The 24,218-nt window shown below is 37.6% G+C and overlaps 1 protein-coding gene across 1 annotated transcript in view; it reads right to left on the minus strand.

Moving 5' to 3' along the window:
• The window catches only part of F13A1 (coagulation factor XIII A chain), a 168,364-nt gene that overhangs the window by 83,163 nt on the left and 60,983 nt on the right, over positions 1-24,218 (minus strand). The window contains exons 5-6 of the mRNA XM_054492391.2: positions 19,931-20,049; positions 17,420-17,527 (exon numbers count right to left, since the gene is read on the minus strand). Of these exons, the coding sequence (XP_054348366.2) occupies positions 17,420-17,527; positions 19,931-20,049 (227 nt within the window). The remainder of the gene's footprint in view (positions 1-17,419; positions 17,528-19,930; positions 20,050-24,218) is intronic.

A 24,218-nucleotide genomic window follows, 5' to 3' on the forward strand; every position in this document is an offset into this window, starting at 1 on the left:
GATCAAGTGAGCTTCATCCCTGGGATGCAAGGCTGGTTCAATATACACAAATCAATAAATGTAATCCAGCATATAAACAGAACCAAAGACAAAAACCACATGATTATCTCAATAGATGCAGAAAAGGCCTTTGACAAAATTCAACAACCCTTCATGCTAAAAACTCTCAATAAATTAGGTATTGATGGGACGTATCTCAAAATAATAAGAGCTATCTATGACAAACCCACAGCCAATATCATACTGAATGGGCAAAACCTGGAAGCATTCCCTTTGAAAACTGGCACAAGACAGGGATGCCCTCTCTCACCACTTCTGTTCAACATAGTGTTGGAAGTTCTGGCCAGGGCAATTAGGCAGGAGAAGGAAATAAAGGGTATTCAGTTAGGAAAAGAGGAAGTCAAATTGTCCCTGTTTGCAGAAAACATGACTGTATATCTAGAAAACCCCATTGTCTCAGCCCAAAATCTCCTTAAGCTGATAAGCAACTTCAGCAAAGTCTCAGGATACAAAATCAATGTGCAAAAATCACAAGCATTCTTATACACCAATAACACACAAACAGAGAGCCAAATCATGAGTGAACTCCCATTCACAATTGCTTCAAAGAGAATAAAATACCTAGGAATTCAACTTACAAGGGATGTGAAGGACCTCTTCAAGGAGAACTACAAACCACTGCTCAAGGAAATAAAAGAGGATACAAACAAATGGAAGAACATTCCATGCTCATGGGGAGGAAGAATCAATATCGTGAAAATGGCCATACTTCCCAAGGTAATTTACAGATTCAATGCCATCCCCATCAAGCTACCAATGACTTTCTTCACAGAATTGGAAAAAACTACTTTAAAGTTCATATGGAACCAAAAAAGAGCCCGCATCACCAAGTCAATCCTAAGCCAAAGGAACAAAGCTGGAGGCATCACACTACCTGACTTCAAACTATACTACAAGGCTACAGTAACCAAAACAGCATGGTACTGGTACCAAAACAGAGATATAGATCAATGGAACAGAACAGAGCCATCAGAAATAATGCCACATATCTACAACTATCTGATCTTTGACAAACTGGAGAAAAACAAGAAATGGGGAAAGCATTCCCTATTTAATAAATGGTGCTGGGAAAACTGGCTAGCCATATGGAGAAAGCTGAAACTGGATCCCTTCCTTACACCTTATACAAAAATCAATTCAAGATGGATTAAAGACTTAAACGTTAGACCTAAAACCATAAAAACCCTAGAAGAAAACCTAGGCATTACCATTCAGGACATAGGCATGGGCAAGGACTTCATGTCTAAAACACCAAAAGCAATGGCAACAAACGCCAAAATTGACAAATGGGATCTAATTAAACTCAAGAGCTTCTGCACAACAAAAGAAACTACCATCAGAGTGAACAGGCAACCTACAAAATGGGAGAAAATTTTCGCAACCTACTCATCTGACAAAGGGCTAATATCCAGAATCTACAATGAACTCCAACAAATTTACAAGAAAAAAACAAACAACCCCATCAAAAAGTGGGCAAAGGACGTGAACAGACACTTCTCAAAAGAAGACATTTATGCAGCCAAAAAACACATGAAAAAATGCTCACCATCACTGGCCATCAGAGAAATGCAAATCAAAACCACAATGAGATACCATCTCACACCAGTTAGAATGGCAATCATTAAAAAGTCAGGAAACAACAGGTGCTGAAGAGGATGTGGAGAAATAGGAACACTTTTACACTGTTGGTGGGACTGTAAACTAGTTCAACCATTGTGGAAGTCAGTGTGGCGATTCCTCAGGGATCTAGAACTAGAAATTCCATTTGACCCAGCCATCCCATTACTGGGTATATGCCCAAGGGACTATAAATCATGCTGCTATAAAGACACATGCACACGTATGTTTATTGCAGCATTATTCACAATAGCAAAGACTTGGAACCAACCCAAATGTCCAACAATGATAGACTGGATTAAGAAAATGTGGCACATATACACCATGGAATACTATGCAGCCATAAAAAATGATGAGTTCATGTCCTTTGTAGGGACATGGATGAAATTGGAAATCATCATTCTCAGTAAACTATCGCAAGAACAAAAAACCAAACACCACATATTCTCACTCATAGGTGGGAATTGAACAATGAGAACACATGGACACAGGAAGGGGAACATCACACTTCGGGGACTGTTGCGGGGTGTGGGGAGCAGGGAGGGATAGCATTGGGAGATATACCTAATGCTGGATGACAAGTTGGTGGGGGCAGCGCACCAGCATGGCACATGTATACATATGTAACTTACCTGCACATTGCACACATGTACCATAAAACCTAAAGTATAATAATTAAAAAAATAAAGTAATTAAACAACAAAAAAAGATATTCAAGGCTACTATGAACACCTTAACGCACATAAACTATAAAATCTGGAAGAGACGGATAAATTCCTGGAAAAATACAACCCTCCTGGCTTAAGTCAGGAAGAATTAGATATCCTGAACAGACCAATAACAAGCAGTGAGATTGGAATGGTAATTAAAAACTTATCAACAAAAAAATGTCCAGGAACAGACGGATTCACAGGAGAATTCTACCAGACAATCAAGGAAGAACTGGTACCAATCCTTTTGACACTATTCCACAAGATAGAGAAAGAAGGAACCCTCCCAAATTCATTCTATTAAGCCAGCATCACCCTAATACAAAAACCAGGAAAGGATATAACCAAAAAAGAAAACTACAGACCAATATCCTTGATGAACACAGATGCTAAAATCTTTCACAAATACTAGCTAACTGAATCCAACAACGTATCAAAAAGATAATCCACCATGATCAAGCGGGTTTCATACCAGGAATGTGGACATGGTTTAACATACACAAGTCAATAAATGTGATACACCACATAAACAGAATTAAAAACAAAAATCACGTGATCATCTCAATAGATTCAGAAAAAGCATTCAACAAAATCCAACATTCTTTATCATTAAAACTCTCAGCAAAATCAGCATACAAGGGACATACCTTAATGTAATAAAAGCCATCTGTAACAAACCCACAGCCAACATAATACTGAATGAGGAAATGTTGAAAGCCATTTCCTCTGAGAACTGGAACAAGACAAGGAGTCCCACTCTCATCACTCCTCTTCAACATAGTACTGGAAGTCCTAGCCAGAGCAATAAGATAAGAGAAAGAAACAAAGGACATCCAAATAGGTAAAGAGGAAGTCAAACTGTCACTGTTTGCTGACGATATGATTGTTTACCTTGAAAACCCCAAGGACTCCTCCAGAAAGCTCCTAGAACTGATTAAAGAATTCAGTAAAGTTTCCAGATACAAGATTAATGTACACAAATCATTAGCTCTTCTATACATCAACAGTGACCAAGTGGAGCATCAAATCAAGCATTCAGCCCCCTTTTACACACATTGTCAAACATGAAGTACTTCAGGGAATATAGTACCTATCATAACCAAACTATTAATACTTGAAAAGTGATATCAAAATAATTAGGGGCTGAGTCAAACAAAGAACCCAGGAACAGAGACTCTGTGATAACAGATTCAGGGGTGAGAAAAATCTACATAAGTTAAGCATCTTTGGGATTTACAGTTACAGATGAATTTTAAAACTTGATAATATAAAAACAATAATCATCCTAAGAAAAAAGGAGAAAGAGGAGAGGAACAGTAAAAATAGTAATGTTTTAGTATGTTGGTCTCTCAGTTAATTGATACCATCTAACATTAAAGTATAATGTAAAAGTACATAATTACTTTATTCTTTTAATGGTTTTTATAATTTTTAATAACTTTAGGGAGACCTGTTAAGAAATGATATCTCTTGTAGTGAAGAAATATTTATTTGAAGTTTAATAATTTCTTCTGTTGCAGTTTAGTTTCTTTCTTATTGAAGTAAAATTTAATAAAACTTAAAATTAAATAGAATTTGGGTACAATTATATGTAATACTTTTAAATTAAGTAGCATGACACCATTTGGTATAAATACAAACAGATTAATGTAACACAATAGAGAACACAGAAATAGACTCACACAAATACAGTTAATCAATTTGTGATAAAGTTGCAAAGGAAATTTTATGGATAAAGGATAATCATTTCAAAAAATGGGGTGGCATCAATTGGATATTCATATGCAAAAATATGAGCTTTGACTCATACCTTGCACCATATGTAAAAATTAACTCAAAATGAACCTTAGACCTAAATATAAAACCTAGAGTTATATAACTTCTAAAAGGAAGCAAAGGAGAAAATTGTGTGATCTTAGGTTAGGCAGTTTCCCTAGATAAAATATGAAAAGCATGATCCCTAAAAAAATGTGTAAATCAGACTTCATAAAAATTAAGAACTTTTGCTCTTTGAAAGGCCCTGTGAAGAGAATGAAAAAATAAAACTAAGTGGAAGAAGATATTTGTAAATCCTTTGATTAAAAAAAAAAACTTGTATCCAGAATATGTAAAGAACACTTGAAACTCAATAGTGAGAAAACAAACACAACCTTAAAACAAGAGAAAAATATTGGAACAGATATTCCATCAAAGAAAATACGTGGGTGGCCAATCACAACAAAAGATGCTCAGTATCATCAGCCATTAAGGAAATGCAAATCAAAACCACAGCAAGGTAACATTGGACATCTATTTAAAAGTCTAAGACTTTTTAAAGACTGATCATATGAAATGTCCGGGAGGATATGGAACACTTGAGACTCTCATATGCTGCTGGTGGGGATGCAAAATGCCCATCCACTTTAGGAAACAGTTTGGTAGTTTCTTAAAAATTAAACCTATGTTTAGCTTATGACCCAGCCACCTCACTCCTAGGTATTTACCTAAGAGAAATAAAAGCTTATGTCTATACAAAGACTTTTACTAAAGTCTTCCAAGCTAAAGTTTCTGGCTTTATTTGTAAGAGGCAAAAACGGAAAATGGCCTAAATGTCCATCCACAAGTAAATACATGGGCAAATAGTGATTCATCCATACAATGAAACACTACTACTCAGCAATAAAGAGGAATGAACTACTGAAACAAAAAACAGCATGGATGAAGCTCAGAATACAGTAAGGAAGCATAAAAGAAGCCTCACAAAGAGTACATATTGCATGAGTATATTTGTGTAAAAGTCTAGAAAACACAAATCAATGTATAATGACAGAAGGCTGAGCAGTGATGGGGGATGGTACACAAAGCAGGGAGTGGTTTAAGGAAGAAATTACAATAAGGAAACTTTGGGGGGCAATGGATGTATTCATTATTTTGATTTTAGTGTATATGGGTACATATACATGTCAACATTATCCAATTGTACATTAAGTATGCACATTTTATTGTCAACTATGTCTCAATAAAGCTGTGAAAATCAATGAAGACTTTTAAATTAAACCAGCATCTATAGTATAATATTATCTATGATTTTAAAATTATTTCTCCTGTATAATTCAAAGAATAGAAATAGCCTTAAAACATGACCTGTACTGGACTTCTGTTTAATTTTGGTCATTGGAATATGAGCAGATTCTAACTTGATACTGAAAAATAAAGAAATGTGACATTTCTTGGTTCTTCAATTTCCTGTAGCGCAGATCTTTACATTTTGTATAGTTACTATTTCTTTCCGCTTTTTAAAAAAATATGCAAGGGTATTTTTCTCCTCTGTGCACATTTTATATGGCTATGATGAAATGACTTTTCTCTGTTATAAACCTATTATATTCCATTAAATTTCATTGTTAAAAGTTATGTCCTCATAAAGGCTAGGATTTCCATAACTCTTTTAGAAAATAGTCTTATACCTAATTTTGTCCATAATAGTTTCTCAAACACCATTGGAAATGAATTTTGATGTTGGGTAACATGAACTAACATCAAAGGACTAGTGTTACATTTGGCAAGGAGAAGAATTATTTCCTGTAGAAAATCATTTCCAGGTTTTGTGAACCACAAATCCCCAGCTACAGTGTGATGGTGACCAGACTTAATCACAGGTGGAAGTGGTGTGGTGGATGTCAAACTGTGCTTCATGACATGCTAGAGTTTTGCAAAAGAATCTCAGTAGTTATGGTGTTGTGGGGTGGGGCAGGTGAGAACTGAATGTTGATAGTCAAGGCTGCAGTCACCGCTTTTCTTGAATAATAGCTGCTCTGCTTTTTCTCTTTTATGTATTTGGATTTAATTTCTATTTGAAAAAATTGTTCTAAAAAATAAAATTTAAAAGGTCACAGTTCTGGGAATGTAGAGATCTGTTTTTGTGCCTGCTCTGCCATTTGCCAAGTTATGTTGTAAGGATAGGAAGGGAGATGAGCTGAAGGTCAAGTACTCAGGTTATTCCATGGGCAGGCATCCCAGAAAATGCACAAGAAAAAAGAAATAGGGTAGCAGCAATTCTATTTCTTCCCTTGCCTGGCTCCTCATCCTTGATTTTTTTCTGGGCTTTCATGGCACTTACAACAGCCAGGGTCCCATACTTGGTCCAAAGGAAAGGAAAATCATCTACCATCTCTTTGGTTTTTCATAGTGGTTTGCTTAATAACAAGCTGTTTTCTGCCTTGTTGTTGCTGAAAATGTTATTCTCGCTCCCTGGAATGTCCATCCACATTCAAACCTCTTCTTTACCTGGTGCCCTATTGATCCTTTAAAACTCAGCTGGTTTCACTCTGGGAATCTTTACTTATCACCTTGATTTGGATGTCCTTACTCTTTGATCACATAGTACTCTTTGCATAGTACTATCCATTTATCACATTGTATTGTGTCATTGGTTAGACTGTCTGTTCTTTTACCAGACTTCATGTTCACAGAAGGAAGAAAGGCACTATGCTGTTTTGACTTTATATTCCCAGGGCTAGCACAGAGTGGGAAATCAGTAAGTTCTGTTGAATGAATGGATATGCTATCACCGGAAGATGACTATAGGCTACCTTTTAATACTTCTTTAATAGATCAAGACAATGGGATAGTTAGAATGCCAATAGGCATTTCATTAAAGCTGGCAAGTTGTTTCCAAAATTTACATAGCAATACAAAGGATCTAGAATAATTAAACGTAATATTGAAAAAGAAGAACAAAGATGAATAACTACCTGATTTGAAGGTTTACTAGAGGAAAGCAGTTAAAAAGGCAGTGTGGTATTGTCATAAGGACATACATATAAACTAATGAAACAGAAAAGGGAGTCTAGAAATAGATCCATACTCATGTAGACATTTGATTTCCAACAAAGTCACCAAAGCAATTCAATGAAGAAAATGACAGTCTTTTCAACAAAGAAATTCTTTGCAACAAATGAAAGCCTTTCCAACAGTCTTTTCAACAAATGCTGGTGGAACAAATGGATAAATTTGGAAAAAATAAGATTTGATCCCTACCTCACACAACACCAAAAGGTAACGCAAAATGGATCATAGACCAAAATGTAAAAGTTCAAATTATAAAGCTTCAAAAATAAAACATAGGAGAAATAGTGGCAAACATGGGCAAATAGTGATTCATGTGAAAGTCTTCATGTGGAAAGAACATCTACTGGGGATGACTATTAAAGAACAATGAAAAAATTTGATTTTATAAAATTTAAAAACTTTTGTTACTTAAAATATGCCATTTATAAAATATAACTACAAGCCATAGTTTGGGGAAAATATGTTCTATACATATCTGACAAATGAGAGGTATATACACAGAGCAACTATAACTTAATAATAAAAGTACAAACGACCCAATAAGAAAATCAGTAGACTTGAAAACATGCTGCATATACATATATATATATATATATAGCCAATAAATATATTAAAAGATGCTCAACATCATTAGCCATCAGGAAAATGAAAATTAAAACTACAATGAAATGCCACTATATACCCATTTGATTGGTTAAAATTAAAAATGTTCAAGACATCAAGAATAGGTGAAGCTGTGGAGAAACTGGAACTCACATACATTGCTGGCAGGAATGTAAAACAGTAGAGCTGCTTTGGAAAACTAGCCAATTCTTATAAAGTTAAATATATACACACTTTCTGATCTAGGCATGCTCTCCTTAGCTATTTACTCCAGATATATGAAAACACATACACAAAAACACTTGTACAAGAATGTTTATAGTAACTGTATTCATAATAGCTTCAAATTGGAAACATCTTAAACATCCATCAATAGGTGAATGGATAGACAAATTGTGATATACAATGCAATAAAATACTTCTTAGTAATGGTAAGGAAAGCATTGAAAACACATGCAACAGTTGATGGAGTAAGAGAAGTCAGCCCTATTTCTACCATCTGAATCCATTTATGTAAAGTTTAAGAATAGACAAATGTAACCCATTGCAAGAAATCAGAATAGTAGCTACCTAATGAGGTGGGGATTGACTGGAAGAAGCACGAGGGAAACTTCCAAGCTTGTGGAAATGTCTATATTTTGATTGGGGTGGTGATTATTCCAATCAAAAGTCATTGAATTGTGCATTTAATATCCATGATTTTTTACTGTATGTAAATTTTACTTCAATTCAAAAAAACCCTGTAACTAACCGTAATGAATAGTATGAAGCATATAACTACTGATATATGAATGTCCTTTGGTATATATATGACCCAAGCTCTGACAGGGGTGGGTAATTAGACTCATTTTTCATGATAACTATGACCACAGGAAATTATTAACCTTGTCTCTCTTAGTAACTGAGGATGCTCATTTGGCCAAAACATATTTTACTAATTGACAATAATGAGAGAAATAAGCAAATGTGGACTGAGAGAGAGAAACTGAGATTTTAAGGTCTCCAAGTGTGGCCTGCTGTTTTCATTGCCATACCACTGCTGCATGGTGTAGAGCTGGCATAGAACAGGCCTCCAAAAATATCTGAATTAAAGGAATGGACGTATGAGAGAGGGAAAAATGCAGAGCAGGAGGAGGAAAAAGAGAAGGATTTCACGGGAGGAGAGAGGGGAAAGAAAGACGGTATGAAGGGAACCCAAGGTGCATGAAGCTGTGCATATCCTAAAGGGCTGAGCTGGCTTTGCTTTGCTCCTTTGCTATCCATCTATCCTGGGGATGCTGGCCCCAGGAGACCAGAGCAGCACCAACTGCTCAGCTTGGAGGGAGTGCTGTAAAGCATCCCTGTGCTTCAGAAATAGCCTGTGTGATTACAAAATAGCTGCAGCATTGAAACCTCATTCCAGGAAGCAATTCAGGGAAAGCAGACATTTAGATTGCCCATGATTATCACATTCAAGAGATGGCTTGTAATAAATGTCTGTTTTTCTCCAAAAATATGGGGTGAAGAGGCATAAGAAATGTAAGCTTAATAATTGAGAAACCAAGCTGTTTGAGCACAAATGGAAACTTCATTACACTGCTGGCTTTTACCATAAGAGAAAAAAGATAATGTCTGAGCAGTTCATTGTCCCCCCACTACCCCCACCTGAAAGGGAAGGATTGAATCAGACAGGGCATGTAAAAGGCATTATATCTGTATCCAAGGAGCTCATGTGACCTGGAGAGAGGACAGACAGAGGACAAATCCAGGGGAAATAGAACATTGTGTGTGAATTAGTGGGGCCAGGCAACTCATGACCCACCCCCAGTGCTACCAGCAACCTTGGATAAAGTTACTTAACTTCCTGATACCTCAGTCTCTCCACCTGCACTTTGGTTATTTATGGAATGGATTTATGCAGTTTCTCAAAAGTGGCTATGAAGATACTTTCTGCTAGATAAATTCTATTTTCCCACTGGCTTCCAATATATTTGTCAATTTTTAAAAAATCTTCAACAAACAAATGAAAATCCCCAGTGAATAAGGTGACCTTATGGTATTGTTTACTTTGAATACATTAGAGAATTGCTTTGAGTCTGTACCTCCCATTCATCATTGAATTCCCTGGGTCATTTTAGAATCATAGAAACGACTTTCATTCTTAGAAATACCTTGACTTTAATGGTTTTCTAAAAAGTCTTTTTAGAGTTGGTAATTTAGTACTTTACTCTGTTGGACTACAGTAACACTCTCCATTAATATAAATCAGTGGATTCTCCCGAAGTTGTCACCCTGAGAGCTGCTACTAATTGATATGTATTACAGTTGGAAAGGTTGCAAGGAACACCAGAGGCTTCTGCCTTTTTCTGCTGTTCCAAACTGACTAATTTCATTCCTGACATGAATCATAGAAAGAGACAATAACACTTTTAAATAAAAGCTGATAGGGTTGGAGACCCAGAAGCTCTAGATGGAGACTCAAGTCCATGATGGAACCTACATCTGGCAGTGGTCACCACCTGGGGAATTTTGACCTCTAGGCATCTGTGGGTTAGCAATGCAGGTATGCTGTTGTCACTTTTATAAAAGACCAGATGGAAGTTGTATCTTTACCCCCATAAAGTGACACCGAATCATATTCAGTGTGGTCATACTCACTATCTGGTAGAGATGATTACCATCACCACCACCACCATTAGAAGTTCCCATTGGCAGTTATATAAATCTGACACAAGAATGGGGTAACAAGGTATTATTACATAATCATGATTTGTTTTGATAGATGAACTTTTTCAAAAAATAAAATCCATATGGGTAAATGTGAAAAAGTTCCTTGGTGATTTAGAAAGGCCAAAGACAATGCCCATTGAGCACCTGGGTCCTTAGATGTATCTACGACCGTTCACTCCAAAAAAAGGGGTTTAAGCTGCTTTATAAACCAAAGGATGGGTTAGATATTGCTTTGTAATTAAAATTTTTCTTAACAAAACTGTTATGAAAGTACATTGTGACTAGTCTGTATGATCAAGGAATAAACTTCAGAAATAAATACAAACTTTATATATTTATTTCTGTCTTTACAGTTCATTTGGAATGACTCAGGCATGAAATTTCTAATCAAAGTGAACTTTTAAATGTAATCTGAATATTTATAATTAAGGTTTGTTGCATGAAGAGGTTTGCTCAACGTGAAGCTTCCCATAAGATGACCAAGTAAACAACTGAAAGAAAATTAACAAAACATGGTTTTATAGTAAACCCCCCCTGTGGAGTTGCTTGGCAAGATATCAAAGTAGTTATGTCATTACTGTCTTTTTCATGCATGGAAAGAAAAAAATCTTTCTAAATACTGGGACAAAAAGAAGGGGAGGAAAAGATGGACAAAGGGAAAATAACTTTATTTCCTGTTTATCTGTAGGATCACAGATGCATGAGGATCAGAAGCACTAAAGTCCATTTCATCTCAAAGGTCTACAGTCATTCATCTTGTACTGCATCCTAGAAAAATCCAGGACCTACTCCGAGTTGTGGTCAGTTTGATTTACTAGCTGAAGTTCAAGATTTTTTTATAATGCTAAAGAGTACATCGAACATCGATTGGTTAAAAAAGTTTAGTCATGAGTTAGTTCCCAAAAGGCATAGTCAGAGCAAAGTATTAATGGGGATTAATGATGGCATTGTGGTTCGATATTAGCAAAAGGCCAGGGTTAAAAATAAATGTGTACATCTCAAGGGAAGCTGGAAAGTCCAGGATGGCAGCAGTACAAACACTGAAATTTAAAAATATGTAACTATATTGACATTTTTTTCTCTCCTCCTACCTTCCTAATTTTCTCATTAATATTACCTTTTTTCTTACTGCAACCGAATCAGAATACCATGGAATCAAGTAACTGTAAATGTTGAGATCCTATGGAATAAACTTCAGTTGTGTCAACCTTAGTTTTCTCAACTGCAAAACAAACAAGCCCCCAGAAGAGCAAATAACCCCCTACTACATTTTTCTTCAGTGCTTATGGTGACTAGCTGTTTGTATATAATTTCCACCATGGAGAAAGGGTTTCTTCAAATAATAGCATGGTTAGTTATTACTGTGGGACCTCAGACATTCTTCTATCTTTTGATCCAATGTTTAGTCCTGGGAAACCTTTGAGCTACATTTGAGAGATTTGCTTTCCCATACAATCCTATGCTTATTTCCATCAGAGAATTTGCCATGCTGAGGTAAAATTTTCTATTTACTAGTCTGTATTCTCTGTTAGACTGTAAGCTCTGTGAAGGCAGAAACTTAATTTTGTTCACAATTGTACTCCAGTGTTCAGACTGGTAGACTGCCATAAACATTTGTTGAATAAATGAGTAAATACTGAGTGTTTTACCACCATCATCACCACCACCACCACCACCACCACCATCGCCATCATAAATCACCACCACCACCACATTACCACCATCACCACCACTATCACCATCACTACCACCACCATCACTCCTACCATCACCACCACCATCACCGTCACCATCTCCACCACCACTACCATCATCATCATCATCACTATCACCACCATAATCACCATCACAATCACTATCACCACCACCGTTACCACTACCACCATCACTACCTCCTACCATCACCACCATTATTATCACAATCACTATCACCACCACCGTCACTACTACCAACATCACTACCTCTATCACCACCACCACCATTATCATATCATATTTGGTACCTGATCTTCTTTGGAAGTTCATTCTCCAGGGTCCCAGTGCCTATGGCTATTTAAAATCCTCTGATACCTTTCTTCACTTATTCCCCATTTTCAATAATTTGCCTCATATGGGCTCCATTCCCTTGGGGCTCTGTTCTTTTCTAGGAGATCGCAACTCAATCTGATATAATTATTGTGTTATTGGCAATAACGTGTTGATAGTGGCCCTCTAAGGTAATGTGATCTGAGAGTAAGGACAATATCTGGTTTCAGCTCAGCCATTTATTTGCTGTGTGACTTTGAGTGAGTGACATCACTTCCAAGGGCTTCTGCTTCCTCACCCAGAAGACTCTTGGAGAGCCCTCCCCATTGCACATGCTGGTTTTGCATATGTTTCAACACAGATCCTCCACTGGTAATGCCTTAACCTACTGGAGCAAATATGGATGGAGGTGGTATATGTAGGTGTGTCACAGTGAATAACGAGCCGTTATCTGCAGTAGCGGCAGTCTTTGCAGAAGCAGCTGCATCTCCTTGGGGGAAATTCTCTGCCCATAGTTGCTGCTAGATCCTATCAGTCAGGAGGCAGGAACAGGCATGGACAGGTAACCACCTCGCAGTAATGCTAGGCGGTTGCACAGCCTTCCCTTTTCCCCAGAACCATGCTGCCCTTGTCACAATATGTCATGGCCCACCTTCTTTGATAGTCTGACTCGAGGCTCGGAGTCCATGTCTGGCTTACTCACAGAAACTTGAGGCTAGCAATAGAATGCTTTATTAATGCCAAGTGAGTGAAGTAAGTGTTCGGATGGCACAAAGTTAAGCATTCTTCTTAGCTTTCTCTGGCAATTTTCCTGGTAGGAACTGTCACATCAGAAATGCATTGGAAGGAAAAATGCAATCAAGCAATGCAATTTAAAGGAAGAAGTATAATTGTGGGCAAGTTTCTTCATTTTTTCTAATTGTTTCTTTTTTTCTTTTCTCTCTTAAATCATCTGCAGTATAGCTTGGTAAAATGCACCACTCAGTATTTAAAGGAGTCTAAGCAAAAGTTAACTTATGTAAGGTTATAACATCTCAGGCCTAATCTCTAGATGATGAGAATACAGGATTTTGGACTTGCTTTCTCCTGGGAAACTCCAATAGCCCCAGGCTGTCCAGATTGTCATAACTTTTCCTACTTTTACATCAAAGTGAAATAACAGCAACTCAATATAAGAACAAGGGAAGTTACTGAATGTGTAAAGGAAAAAATAGAAGAAAGGAGAACACTATTTTGAAGAATAAAAGAATATTCTTGCTGCCAATGTGGTTTGAGTACAGAAACAAAATTCACTTTAAAGACAAAGATGCGAGGCCAGCAGAGGTTAGTTATTTACCCTGGGTCACATAGTAAGTTAATAGCACAACCAGAATCAAGGTCTGAACTCTTGACATGAGCTGAGTCGCTTCCCATATGATGCTGCCTTCACTTTCTTTTCAGTCAAGGATGAAAACCAGCAGGTTTTGAGTGGGTTAGGAAGACAGATTCGCTATGCAGGTGAGAAGAGAGTGTTACTTACATTCCACAGGCAGAGAAACTGAGTCACAGAGGGGTTTAGTGCTGTGGTCCTCACTAAGGGTGATTTTTACCCCCAGTGGACATTTGGTAATATGTGGAATCAGTTTGAGTTGTCACAACTGGCAAGGGAACAGTTATGACAACTTGCATCCCTGGGTAGAAGATAGGGATGTTGTTAAACATTCTACACAGGACAGCCCTCTACAACAAACAATTACCCAAGGTCACAGACAATAAATATAAATATACTGAACAATAAATATTTTTATCTGGGGATTGTGCACCTTTTGAGATGGAGTTTTACTCTTGAGTGCAATGGTGTGATCTCGGCTCACCACAACCTCTGCCTCCCGGGTTCGAGCAATCCTCCTGCCTCAGCCTCCTGAGTAACTGGAATTACAGGCATGCACCACCATGCCTGGCTAATTTTTTGTATTTTCAGTAGAGATAGGGTTTCTCCATGTTGGTCAGGCTGGTCTTGAACTCCTGACCTCAGGTGATCTGCCCGCCTCGGCCTCCCAAAGTGCTGGGATTACACACGTGAGCCCCCGTTCCTGGCCCAAATTCAGATTCTTATTATCATTGAAAGTTTGCACAATTTGGGTTATCGGTGCTTTTCTCAACATGCACCCACCTGTTTCCTGAAAACTCCTTGCCAACCTTCAGTGCTGGACTTGTCCTTGACCACAGTAAGCAAATTCGTCTTTGGGGCCCCAGTCATGTGCTCTGCATCTTGTCCCCACCCAGCTCCACTCTCTCCAGATACCCAGCAAAGACTGGTCTGCTCATCCTCACTGTTTCCTGGCAGCAAGTGCCCTCAGGAAAGTTCTGCCTTCCTTCACTCTCACCTGGGGGTGAACTGAGGTCTATGTGCTATTTCTTCTGGAGAGTCCACATGCCACCTATACTGCTGCTCTGGCATTTGCAACCTGCGAATGGGATTTCTAGCCTCTATGACCAGGCTGGGAGGTGTTTGAGAGGAATTCAGAACAACTCTGCACCAGCCTCTGTTTTACCTGAGGCCTGGGCCCAGCCCCTGAGAAAACACACACAGCTCTGTCACCCTGCAACAGGGTTCTGGCTAGGAGTCCACAACTTCAAAACATTTTCTGGTGGGCTCTCTAAGCACATCTTTTCATACTAATAAAGTCAAATCATTCATTGAGAAATTTAAAGATTTTTTTGTCTTTGTTCTTTGTTTAACTGCATTCAGAAGTTTCATGATAGATTTCCAGGATTTGTGAACAGGAGAGTATCTGCCTGAATGACCAAAGAATACTTGATTTTTCTTGTGTCACTTTTTAAATTGATTTTTGGAGGCTCAGTATTTTAGCTTTTAAAATTATTAAAACTGAACAGATTTTGGAAAGATTCACAGATGTATTCTAAGGTTTAAAGGAGCTAATAGAGGTGAAAGTGTTTTTGAAAACCATTGAACATTTTGTATATGTAAACAAGGGCGTGATGGAAATGGAAATGTTGCTCAAAATGTCTCAGGTCAGGGCCTCTACCCCTTAACACCCAAATTCTCCCCCTCCAAAAATAAAACCAAACCATTTTCCAAATGGATTTTCTCTGTCCAGTTTTAAATCTTTTAATTGGGATATAAATTTTCAAACTTAGAACTTCATAGGCTTTATATGATTAATAAAATCTCAAGGCAATTTGCATTAGGAGTATGTGTGCTTATTCAATAATTAACAGCTTCCGCTTAGCCAGCTCCCACCACAGACACATTAGGTTAACTGCTTCCTGCCTGCTTCTCTTTTGCACTGGCTTCTGTTAGGCAGTGATTTCTGACTTCTGGGTGCGTAAAAGTACACACAGTGTGTGAGTAAGCTTATGCTGATGAGTGTGCCATTTTAGAATGCTTAAGAAGGAATTAATTTAAATTTAACCACTGCTAGCTGTTGCTTCCTTTCTCACTGCAAAATTGTTATGGTAACTTCAAAGAAGAAAAAGAGAAATCTTGAGGGCAAAACAGTAAAAATAGTGATCAGATGCAGGTCTAATATATGTTTGTTATAAATGGTCATGACACTTTTGTAAACATTTCCCAAATTCAACATTCCCCCAAATCTTTGGAATTCACTGGCTTCCCATTATGGAATGTAAATGCACAGGAAACAAAACTGCCTTTACATGTAGGTTTCTACTTTCACTTTTTATGCTCCGCTGTTTCTTAAATTTACATGTAGCTTAGTTATTAATAAAATAAAAGCAACCATTCTTAAAAGCTAACCAGAAATTATATTTCATATCATTCTCAGTCTAATATTTTTATATTAACAATATTGATTTCATTTAGCTCAAAAGAATATACAAACCAAACTCAAACATAACATTCTTTCAAAAAGAGAATTTCTTAGAAAACTTTAGGAAATTGGTAATATAAGTATTTCTTTTTCTCAGTCTTTGATTGTTTGAAATACCACCCAACTTAACATTTCTTCAGAAATAATCTACTCTTCAGCCAGATTGGATATACTTCTCTGTACCAACATCTGGCTCTCCATGTTGGGTGTGTTGATATAATCCAGGACTGCATGGGTCCTGGATATCCTATTTAATCCACATCCCATGCCTGGCCCCACCCTTCCCACTCATGGGATTTCTATCTCCTTTTTCAGAAAGTTGTTCCACTGCAGGATCTCTGCGTTCTCAAAGTTGTTTTAGGATATCCTGCAGAGAGCAGCATGGAAGATAGAAAACGTCTAGATTTGAAGTCAGCAGACCAGTGTTCTAGCTGCGGCTTTGTCACTGAAAGCTGTCCTTACCCTGCGTCCTAACTTGTAAAAGTGCATGAGTAATGCCTGCCTTACTTACCACACAGGATCCTGCAAAGAATCAATACCCACTTCATAAGTGAGAAAGCCCTACAGTGACACATCCTTGTGACAGGAGTTATGATGAGATGTAGCCATTCATTTCTTCACTCTTACTATCAGTGTGAAGATGGAGAAAAGCTGTGCCTTGCACATCTTCTGTGCACCTTGACGTTTGGTTGATCAACTGTTTGATTATAGTCATTGACATTTTTGTCATGATCACTCCTCAGTCTCTAGGCAAGGGGTTCTTAAGAATAACTGGTCTATAGTATCATTGCATCTATCATTGTTTGTCTGAAGCCAAAGAAACATACAGTATTGAGACGATAATTTTGTTTTATAGCACATGATAAGCTCAGAAAATTCCAGGAGCTATAACTGGGTGTCAGGAGCTAGAATCTTACAAATGAAAGTTTATTAAGTATAAGTCATCATTTCAGCAGCTGTTAATGAACTGGCATATATACTGAGGCAAATGATGGGTGTAATAGATTTTAGGTATCAGTAATTGCTGCTTACCATTGCAGACCCCACACGGCTGACTTTGATGGGATTCCCTCTTCCAGATAGGTCCATTTGTGCTCTGTCCATCACATACAGGCAAGTGTCCAGGATGCCATCTTCAAACTATTTGGAGAAAGAAAAACAAAGAGAAACTACTTAGTGTTCACTCTGCAAGCAAAATATTCTCTGATGAAAAATAACATGAAACCACAACCTAATGTTTAGAAATGTGTGTTTCCTGTATAGTGATCTCCCATAATCTTTAATATGAAATATTAAAGTAGAAGGAAAGAGACATCTTCTTTTGTTTTTCATTAAAGTGAATAAGAATATAAAAGAAAGCCAGAAACATAAACAGAAATACTAGAGAGTTGATATACTCAGGGATCATGAGCTGACTTGAAGTTCTTCAGAAAATGATTCAAGTTAATTTAGAAGGTCTTTTCAACATATTGGCTCCTGTACCCAAGAAGAAGGAATGAATGATTTACCAAAGTCAGGCCAGAGTCTTAGGACCTCGAAAGTAATGTGAATGCTTGTGCATTTCGAAAATAAGGAGCTCTCAGGTGTACCACAGGAAGGCGCTTCACACTACTTAGTTTGCACCCAAAATAGAAGGAGACCTCATATAGTGACTGTCCCTCTAAAGTTTCCCCTCTTCTGAGACAAGGTGGACCCCAGGATCAAGGAGAGGGCAGAAGGCTGCAGAAAGTAGATTACACTATCAAGGGAGGAGTCTGGTACCAGTTCAGTCTCCTTAGAAAGAACTGCTAGACACAGGCAATACCAGAATTTTCTTAAAAAGGAATAAAGATCAAATAGCAAGACAGGAAGATTTTACCTATACTGTACCTCACTGTAGTAAGAGATTTTCCTGAATAGAGAAACCTTGCGTGCTATCCACCCAAGTGCTTGTGACAGAAACTACAATCATAATGGCTAATTACCACACAATTCTTTATTCAGTCCAGTTAGAATACCCACTCTGGGTATATCCCAAACTGATGGGATGGATGCAGTAATGGGTAATTGCACTAGTTCTTCAGGTATGCAAATAGCTCAGTATTTTGATTCTTATTAAGCAGCTTCTCTCAGCTGTATTTGCTGGGCAGGATAGCAACTAACTAGAGAGTTAAGGAAATAGTCATAGAACTGATTGATTCCCTGCATCACTGTAAACATGCTTGGCTGGTTATTCTGGCCAAAGGACACACACCAATAGCCTCTTTGAGTGACAGAAGATATAGTCAAGTGACTGTGCTCCAGGGTGCCTACCCAAAGGCATGCTGGCGAGGAGTGCCCTGACTGGGCTTGGGACACCTTTCCAGACCTCCTTGCTGCCCATCTTGATGACTTTTCCCCTTGTTAGCTATCTATAGATTGTCATATTTGGGCCATAAATAGAATCACCAGGCTAAAGGCTAGAACTTGGGGACCCAAGACAAGGGCATCAGGCAGTAGGCAGTATAGTTAAAGGTTGCATGTCACTGAGGAGGGGATGGCTTGAAACCAGGGAGTCAGGCAGGAATCCAAAAACAGGGGGTGCCAACGTAGCTCGTAGCTTGGCAGGACATCAGAAATGCAGGCGGGCAAGCCTGAGCACTGGGCATGTAATTCTCCGGAGCCAGGGAAGCTGTTCACAAAGCCAGGTAGGCAGGATGACACGGGTACTGGAGCAGTGGGTGAGGAACACAGGGAGATCCCATATGGAAGTCAAAGCAAGGCATCCGGAGCCAAGAAAGTACCCTGTGACCACCAGATTCCGTGAAAACTCCCTGCTGGATGCCCAGCGCAATGATGCACAGTTCCAGACATCCCAGCCAAAACTCCTGAGAAATGACATTCACCCCCTCTCATGTTGCTAATTAAAAATCATTTTGAAATCACAGGACTTGCATTCATTTATGGAAAATTGGTAAAATATCATTCATTTGCTCCATTGTTAAAGATACCAAACTGCAGTAGTTTGAATGACTGAACATCTTAAAGAAATGCCATTTGCTACTTCGTGTCTAGACAATAACTTGAGTTTGCAGCTGATAAAATCTTTCTATGTAAAAGCTCAGTGGTCCTTCCTTTGACGAAATGATAACACTCTTTTCTAATTAGCAGTACCCTTAGGCTAACACTTACAAAAAAAAAAAGACGCTATTTCTTTGAATTGGGCACAACCCTTGCAGTATTCTTTGCATCGCTTTCAAAATACCTTTCTTTATAAGCCAGGTTGAACTAATGAGATTTCACTGTTCTAAGTGGCCAAAGCATTTCTCAATAGATCCACATTATTCATGGAATCTCTCATTTCTGTAACACTGTAATACCCAGAGATATGTGGTTTCAGCTGATAAATTATGTAGTTGTCTTTATGAGTCCCTACTCCTATGCTCTCTGCCTTGGAGTCTCAGATTCTAAAAAGCAGGAAATTGTGCTTGTCTGATATCAATATATGGGACCCTGCAGGGATACATGTGACAAAAAATATGAAGTAAAAATGTCCTTGACAATAACAAATTTTAAGTGGCTCACCTGACCATAGCTCCAGCTTCTGGTCTTGATGTCATTGACCTCTCCATAAAAAATTACCCCGATGTCATTCAGGACATACTCTTCCCTTTCTTTCTCATTGTCCAGATACACAGCATCATCTGCATCAGGGTTTAAACATAGTGACTATTACCAAACCAGACTGTTTCCAAACACTTGAAAGTTTATTTTGTTTCTAAACTACATTTAATCAGCCAAATTTTTTAAAAATGCCCTTTGTTTCACTAAGCATAGCTCATTTCCCAATATTTTTAGTAATAGTGAACATAATCAGCACCAAATTCAGTCTGTAAATGATGACATTTGTTAGCAAAACGCTGACAAACTCTGGCTCTTTAAGTTCCAAGCAGCAGAATTAAATTGATATGTCTCATTAAACATTTTATGATTCTGGTGCATCAGTAGTTTCAGAATTCTATGATGCTGATGTAAATCTCTAACACAAATTAAAATATAATTTCCAACCTTTTAACATTAATAGAAAACTAGATGAACTGAAAATGATTTTTAAAACAAATCTGGGACACATGAGAAGGCAACAGCCTAATTTGTCATGTCATGTCTGTTTTGTGGCCCATCACTGGCAGGAGGGAAGCAGTAGGTCATCTCCTTTTAATGAAAGATACTTGTGGATGTGCAAGTATGTGTGTGTGTCCAACCAGCTTCCCTGGCCAGTGTCTTTCATTGCAAGGACTTTTCTTCCCTGTGGCTAGAATTTCAGGAGGGTCATCCTCCCCGTCTATCATCAGTCTGGTACTTATTCCCAGGCCTGGTGGGAGAGCAGCAAAGCATCTTTAACACAGACAGGACCCTACAAGTGTAAATCGCACTCAGGAAAATGTGTGTGTTTGGGACAGGCATCTAAACGTTTTTACATGAATTCTACCTCAAGGTAACGAAATAATTGATTATAATAAATGCAAAAGGAATGGTAGAATTAGAATGCCACGATCATGCAATCCCTAATGAAATAATGAATTGAGGCAGAAATAATTCATTAAGAAGGGAACTTCATAACGGGTGGATGAGACTGATAAAATGTGAACCGGATACTATTGATAAACCTAAATATATGTATCTCCTGCTAGGATGAATGTCCTAGGAGGTAATGGCATGACTTATGAAGTATTTTTGCCCCTTCCTCCAAAAAAAAAAAATACCACTTGAATCTGAATCTGATAGAGTCTCTAGATCTAACCAGTTGCTTAACGGAAAATGCCACAGTGGTTAAAAAAAAAAATCCCACAGTGGTTAGAGAAAAATATTTCATGACACCAGGGGATGGAATCAGCAAAATTCAGAATACGGAAAGTTCTACATAAAAAATGACTCAGTTTCAGCCATAAGTTTGTGGCATGAAGAAACAGATGAAGAGGATTACTCTAGAGGAAAAGATTTAAGTGACATACCAACCAAATTTATTCTACAGACCTTAATCCAAATAAACTAACTAAAAAGAAAATTTTTAGACATTGGGAAAATTAGGTTTTTAGACATAGGGAAAAGATGGTTCATTAGATAATACCAAGGAGCTCTTGTTGATTTGTATTAGCTGCAATAATTATACACAAGCACACATAAACACATACATACACACATATATACATATGTATCTATGTATACTGTATATATGTCTATTTTTAAAAAGCTACATGCTAAAATATGTACAGGTAAAATAATATGATTACTAGAATTTACTTGAAAATGCTAAGGCAAAAAATAAGGGAAAAAGGGATAGATAAAGCAAATGTGGCAAAATCTTGATAACCATTAACTCTGAGAGACATATAAGTAGATACTCATTGTGCTATTCTTTCTGATTTTGAGTTTGTCTGAAAATATTTATAAGAAAAATTAACTTTGTCAAAAGATATAAAACTGAAATACAAAATGAACACATACAAAATGTTTCCAATTGGATGTGAACATTCAGTAATGTAAAGATATAAATTCTACCCAAATTAGTCTATATGACCAATGTGAATCCAACCAAACTTCTACTCAGAAGTTTTGGAACTTTGCATGCTCATTCAAAAGCTTATCTGGAAAAAACAATGTGAAAGAAAACAGCCAGGCAGGGCGTGGTGGCTCATGCCTGCAATCCCAGCACTTTGGGAGGCTGAGGCAGGTGGATCACTTGAGGTCAGAAATTTGAGACCAGCCTGGCCAATACGGTGAAACCCCATCTCTACTAAAAATAAAAATATAAGCCAGGCATGGTGGTGTGTGCCTGTAATCCTAGCTACTCGGGAGGCTGAGGCAGGAGAATCACTTGAGCCCAGGAGGCCAAGATAGCACTACTGCACTCCAGGCTGGGCAACAGAGCTAGACTGCATCTGAAAAAAAAGAGAGAGAGAGAGAAAAGAGCCAAAAACTAATATGTTGAAAAAGAAGAAAAATTGAAGGACTTGCCCAAAGGTAAATTAAACTTTGGACCCCAATTTATAGTTTCCTGCATCTACGCCCTTTGCCATGTAACTAGCAGTTCTTCCCTCTAAATGTGGAATACCCTCTCTTAACTTTAGGCTTATTTTGGCTAATAGGGTGTTAGCAGAAGCAATGTTAGCAGAAGCAAGTAGGGGTCTAAAATATGACTGCACAGCTGAGCATGTGATCATACAAATCAGCTATTACCCTGAGGAAAATATGACCCAGCAAACTCACTGGTCAAAGAAGGATGAGAGGCACCAGAGCAGAGGGTCTCCGGAGCTCTCAGGGAGAGACGGATCCTCTCCAGCTGTTCCCACCTGAAGCAGAGCTGGCCAGTCAAGCCCAGTCTGGATGAGCCCAATCCCAGCCAAGCCCCAGATCCATGAATAAGTGCTTATTGTTGTATGCCACTAAGATTTTCTGGTTCTTTTTAATGTAGCATTAGTGTGATTATAGCTAACTGAAACAAAGCTACACTTAAAACTGACATTAGCACAGCAATGGACAAATATATGGAAGGAGCTAGATGTGTATTAAATCTTAGTAAATAATAAAGATGGCCCTTAAAATCAATAGGTAAAAATAGATCTGATCTATACGTGGTGTTTTGACAGCTGGTTATCCATGTAAGAAAAAAAATGTCAGTAAGACCTCTTTATCCTACTGTATAAAAACTGTATCAACAGATTTAAGAGGCACATGTGTGTCTCTCCCTGACAATCTTTATTTCACCTGACATGTTCCGTATATAAGCAGGTAGAGAAACATAACATTCAATAAATATATGAAAAAATGCTCAACTCCACTAATAATCAGAGACATAAAAACCAAATTAACCATGAAATACCATAATTCTCCTACCATATCGGCAAATATTAAAACAAATGGTTAACCACCAGTGCCAATGAGGGTATGAAGAGATGGATACTCTCATCTACTATGGCTGTAGTGTAAAATACTGCAGCCTTTTAAAAGGGTAATTAGGCAATATCTATGCAAATTTAAAATGTGAATTCACTTTGCCCAATGCTATTTCTAGATGTCTATTCTACAGTAACATTTGTACAAAATGTATGTGCAACCTTCAAAATGGCATAACATGCTATAGTGAAAATGGGAAACAGTCCAAATAGTTGTAAACAAAAGACCAAAACAATATGGTATGACCATACCAAGCGGCCATTAAAAAGAAGATGCATGTACTGATATAGAAAACGCTCCAAGATATACTGAGTGAGAAAATGAGGTACATAGCAACAGGATGACACAATCTCATTTGTGGTTTAAAAAAACCTAAATTCTCTAGGTATATATATGCAATCAATATATAAAATGATAGCAAAGTATCTGTAATGATATACACAGTTAGAGTTGGTTTTCTCTGGGGATTCTCTAGGATTGGAAGATTGGTGAAAAGGAAAGTTTACTTTTAGCCATGTATATGTACATGTGTGTTTATTTGAAAAGAACAATATATTCAATTAATTGCCAATTAAAAATGAAAAGCACTGAAAATACTTTAAATAGATGACATTACAACAAAATGTTGTTAGTGTCTCTAATTTGTAGATCTTTGAGCTCTTTTTATGCTTTTATTATTTTTTATTTCTATAATGAGACTTTTCCATCAGATAAAGTTATTTTCTAAAATGTGTTTCCATTTAAGTGAAGCTACCCATTTAAAAAGAGATTAACAAGTCCAACTTTTATGCATTAGTTTTTCTTTAAGAGCAATATAGGGTTGTGCTCTTTTTTATTATCAAAGTCCTTAAACACAACTTTTTTCTCCTTCTTTAAAGTCTCCCTGAACCCTTTCCTTTCCAGCACAGATTGAATTAAA

This window comes from Pongo pygmaeus, chromosome 5, assembly GCF_028885625.2.
Source record: "Pongo pygmaeus isolate AG05252 chromosome 5, NHGRI_mPonPyg2-v2.0_pri, whole genome shotgun sequence".
In the NCBI taxonomy this organism is placed as follows: Eukaryota; Metazoa; Chordata; class Mammalia; order Primates; family Hominidae; genus Pongo; species Pongo pygmaeus.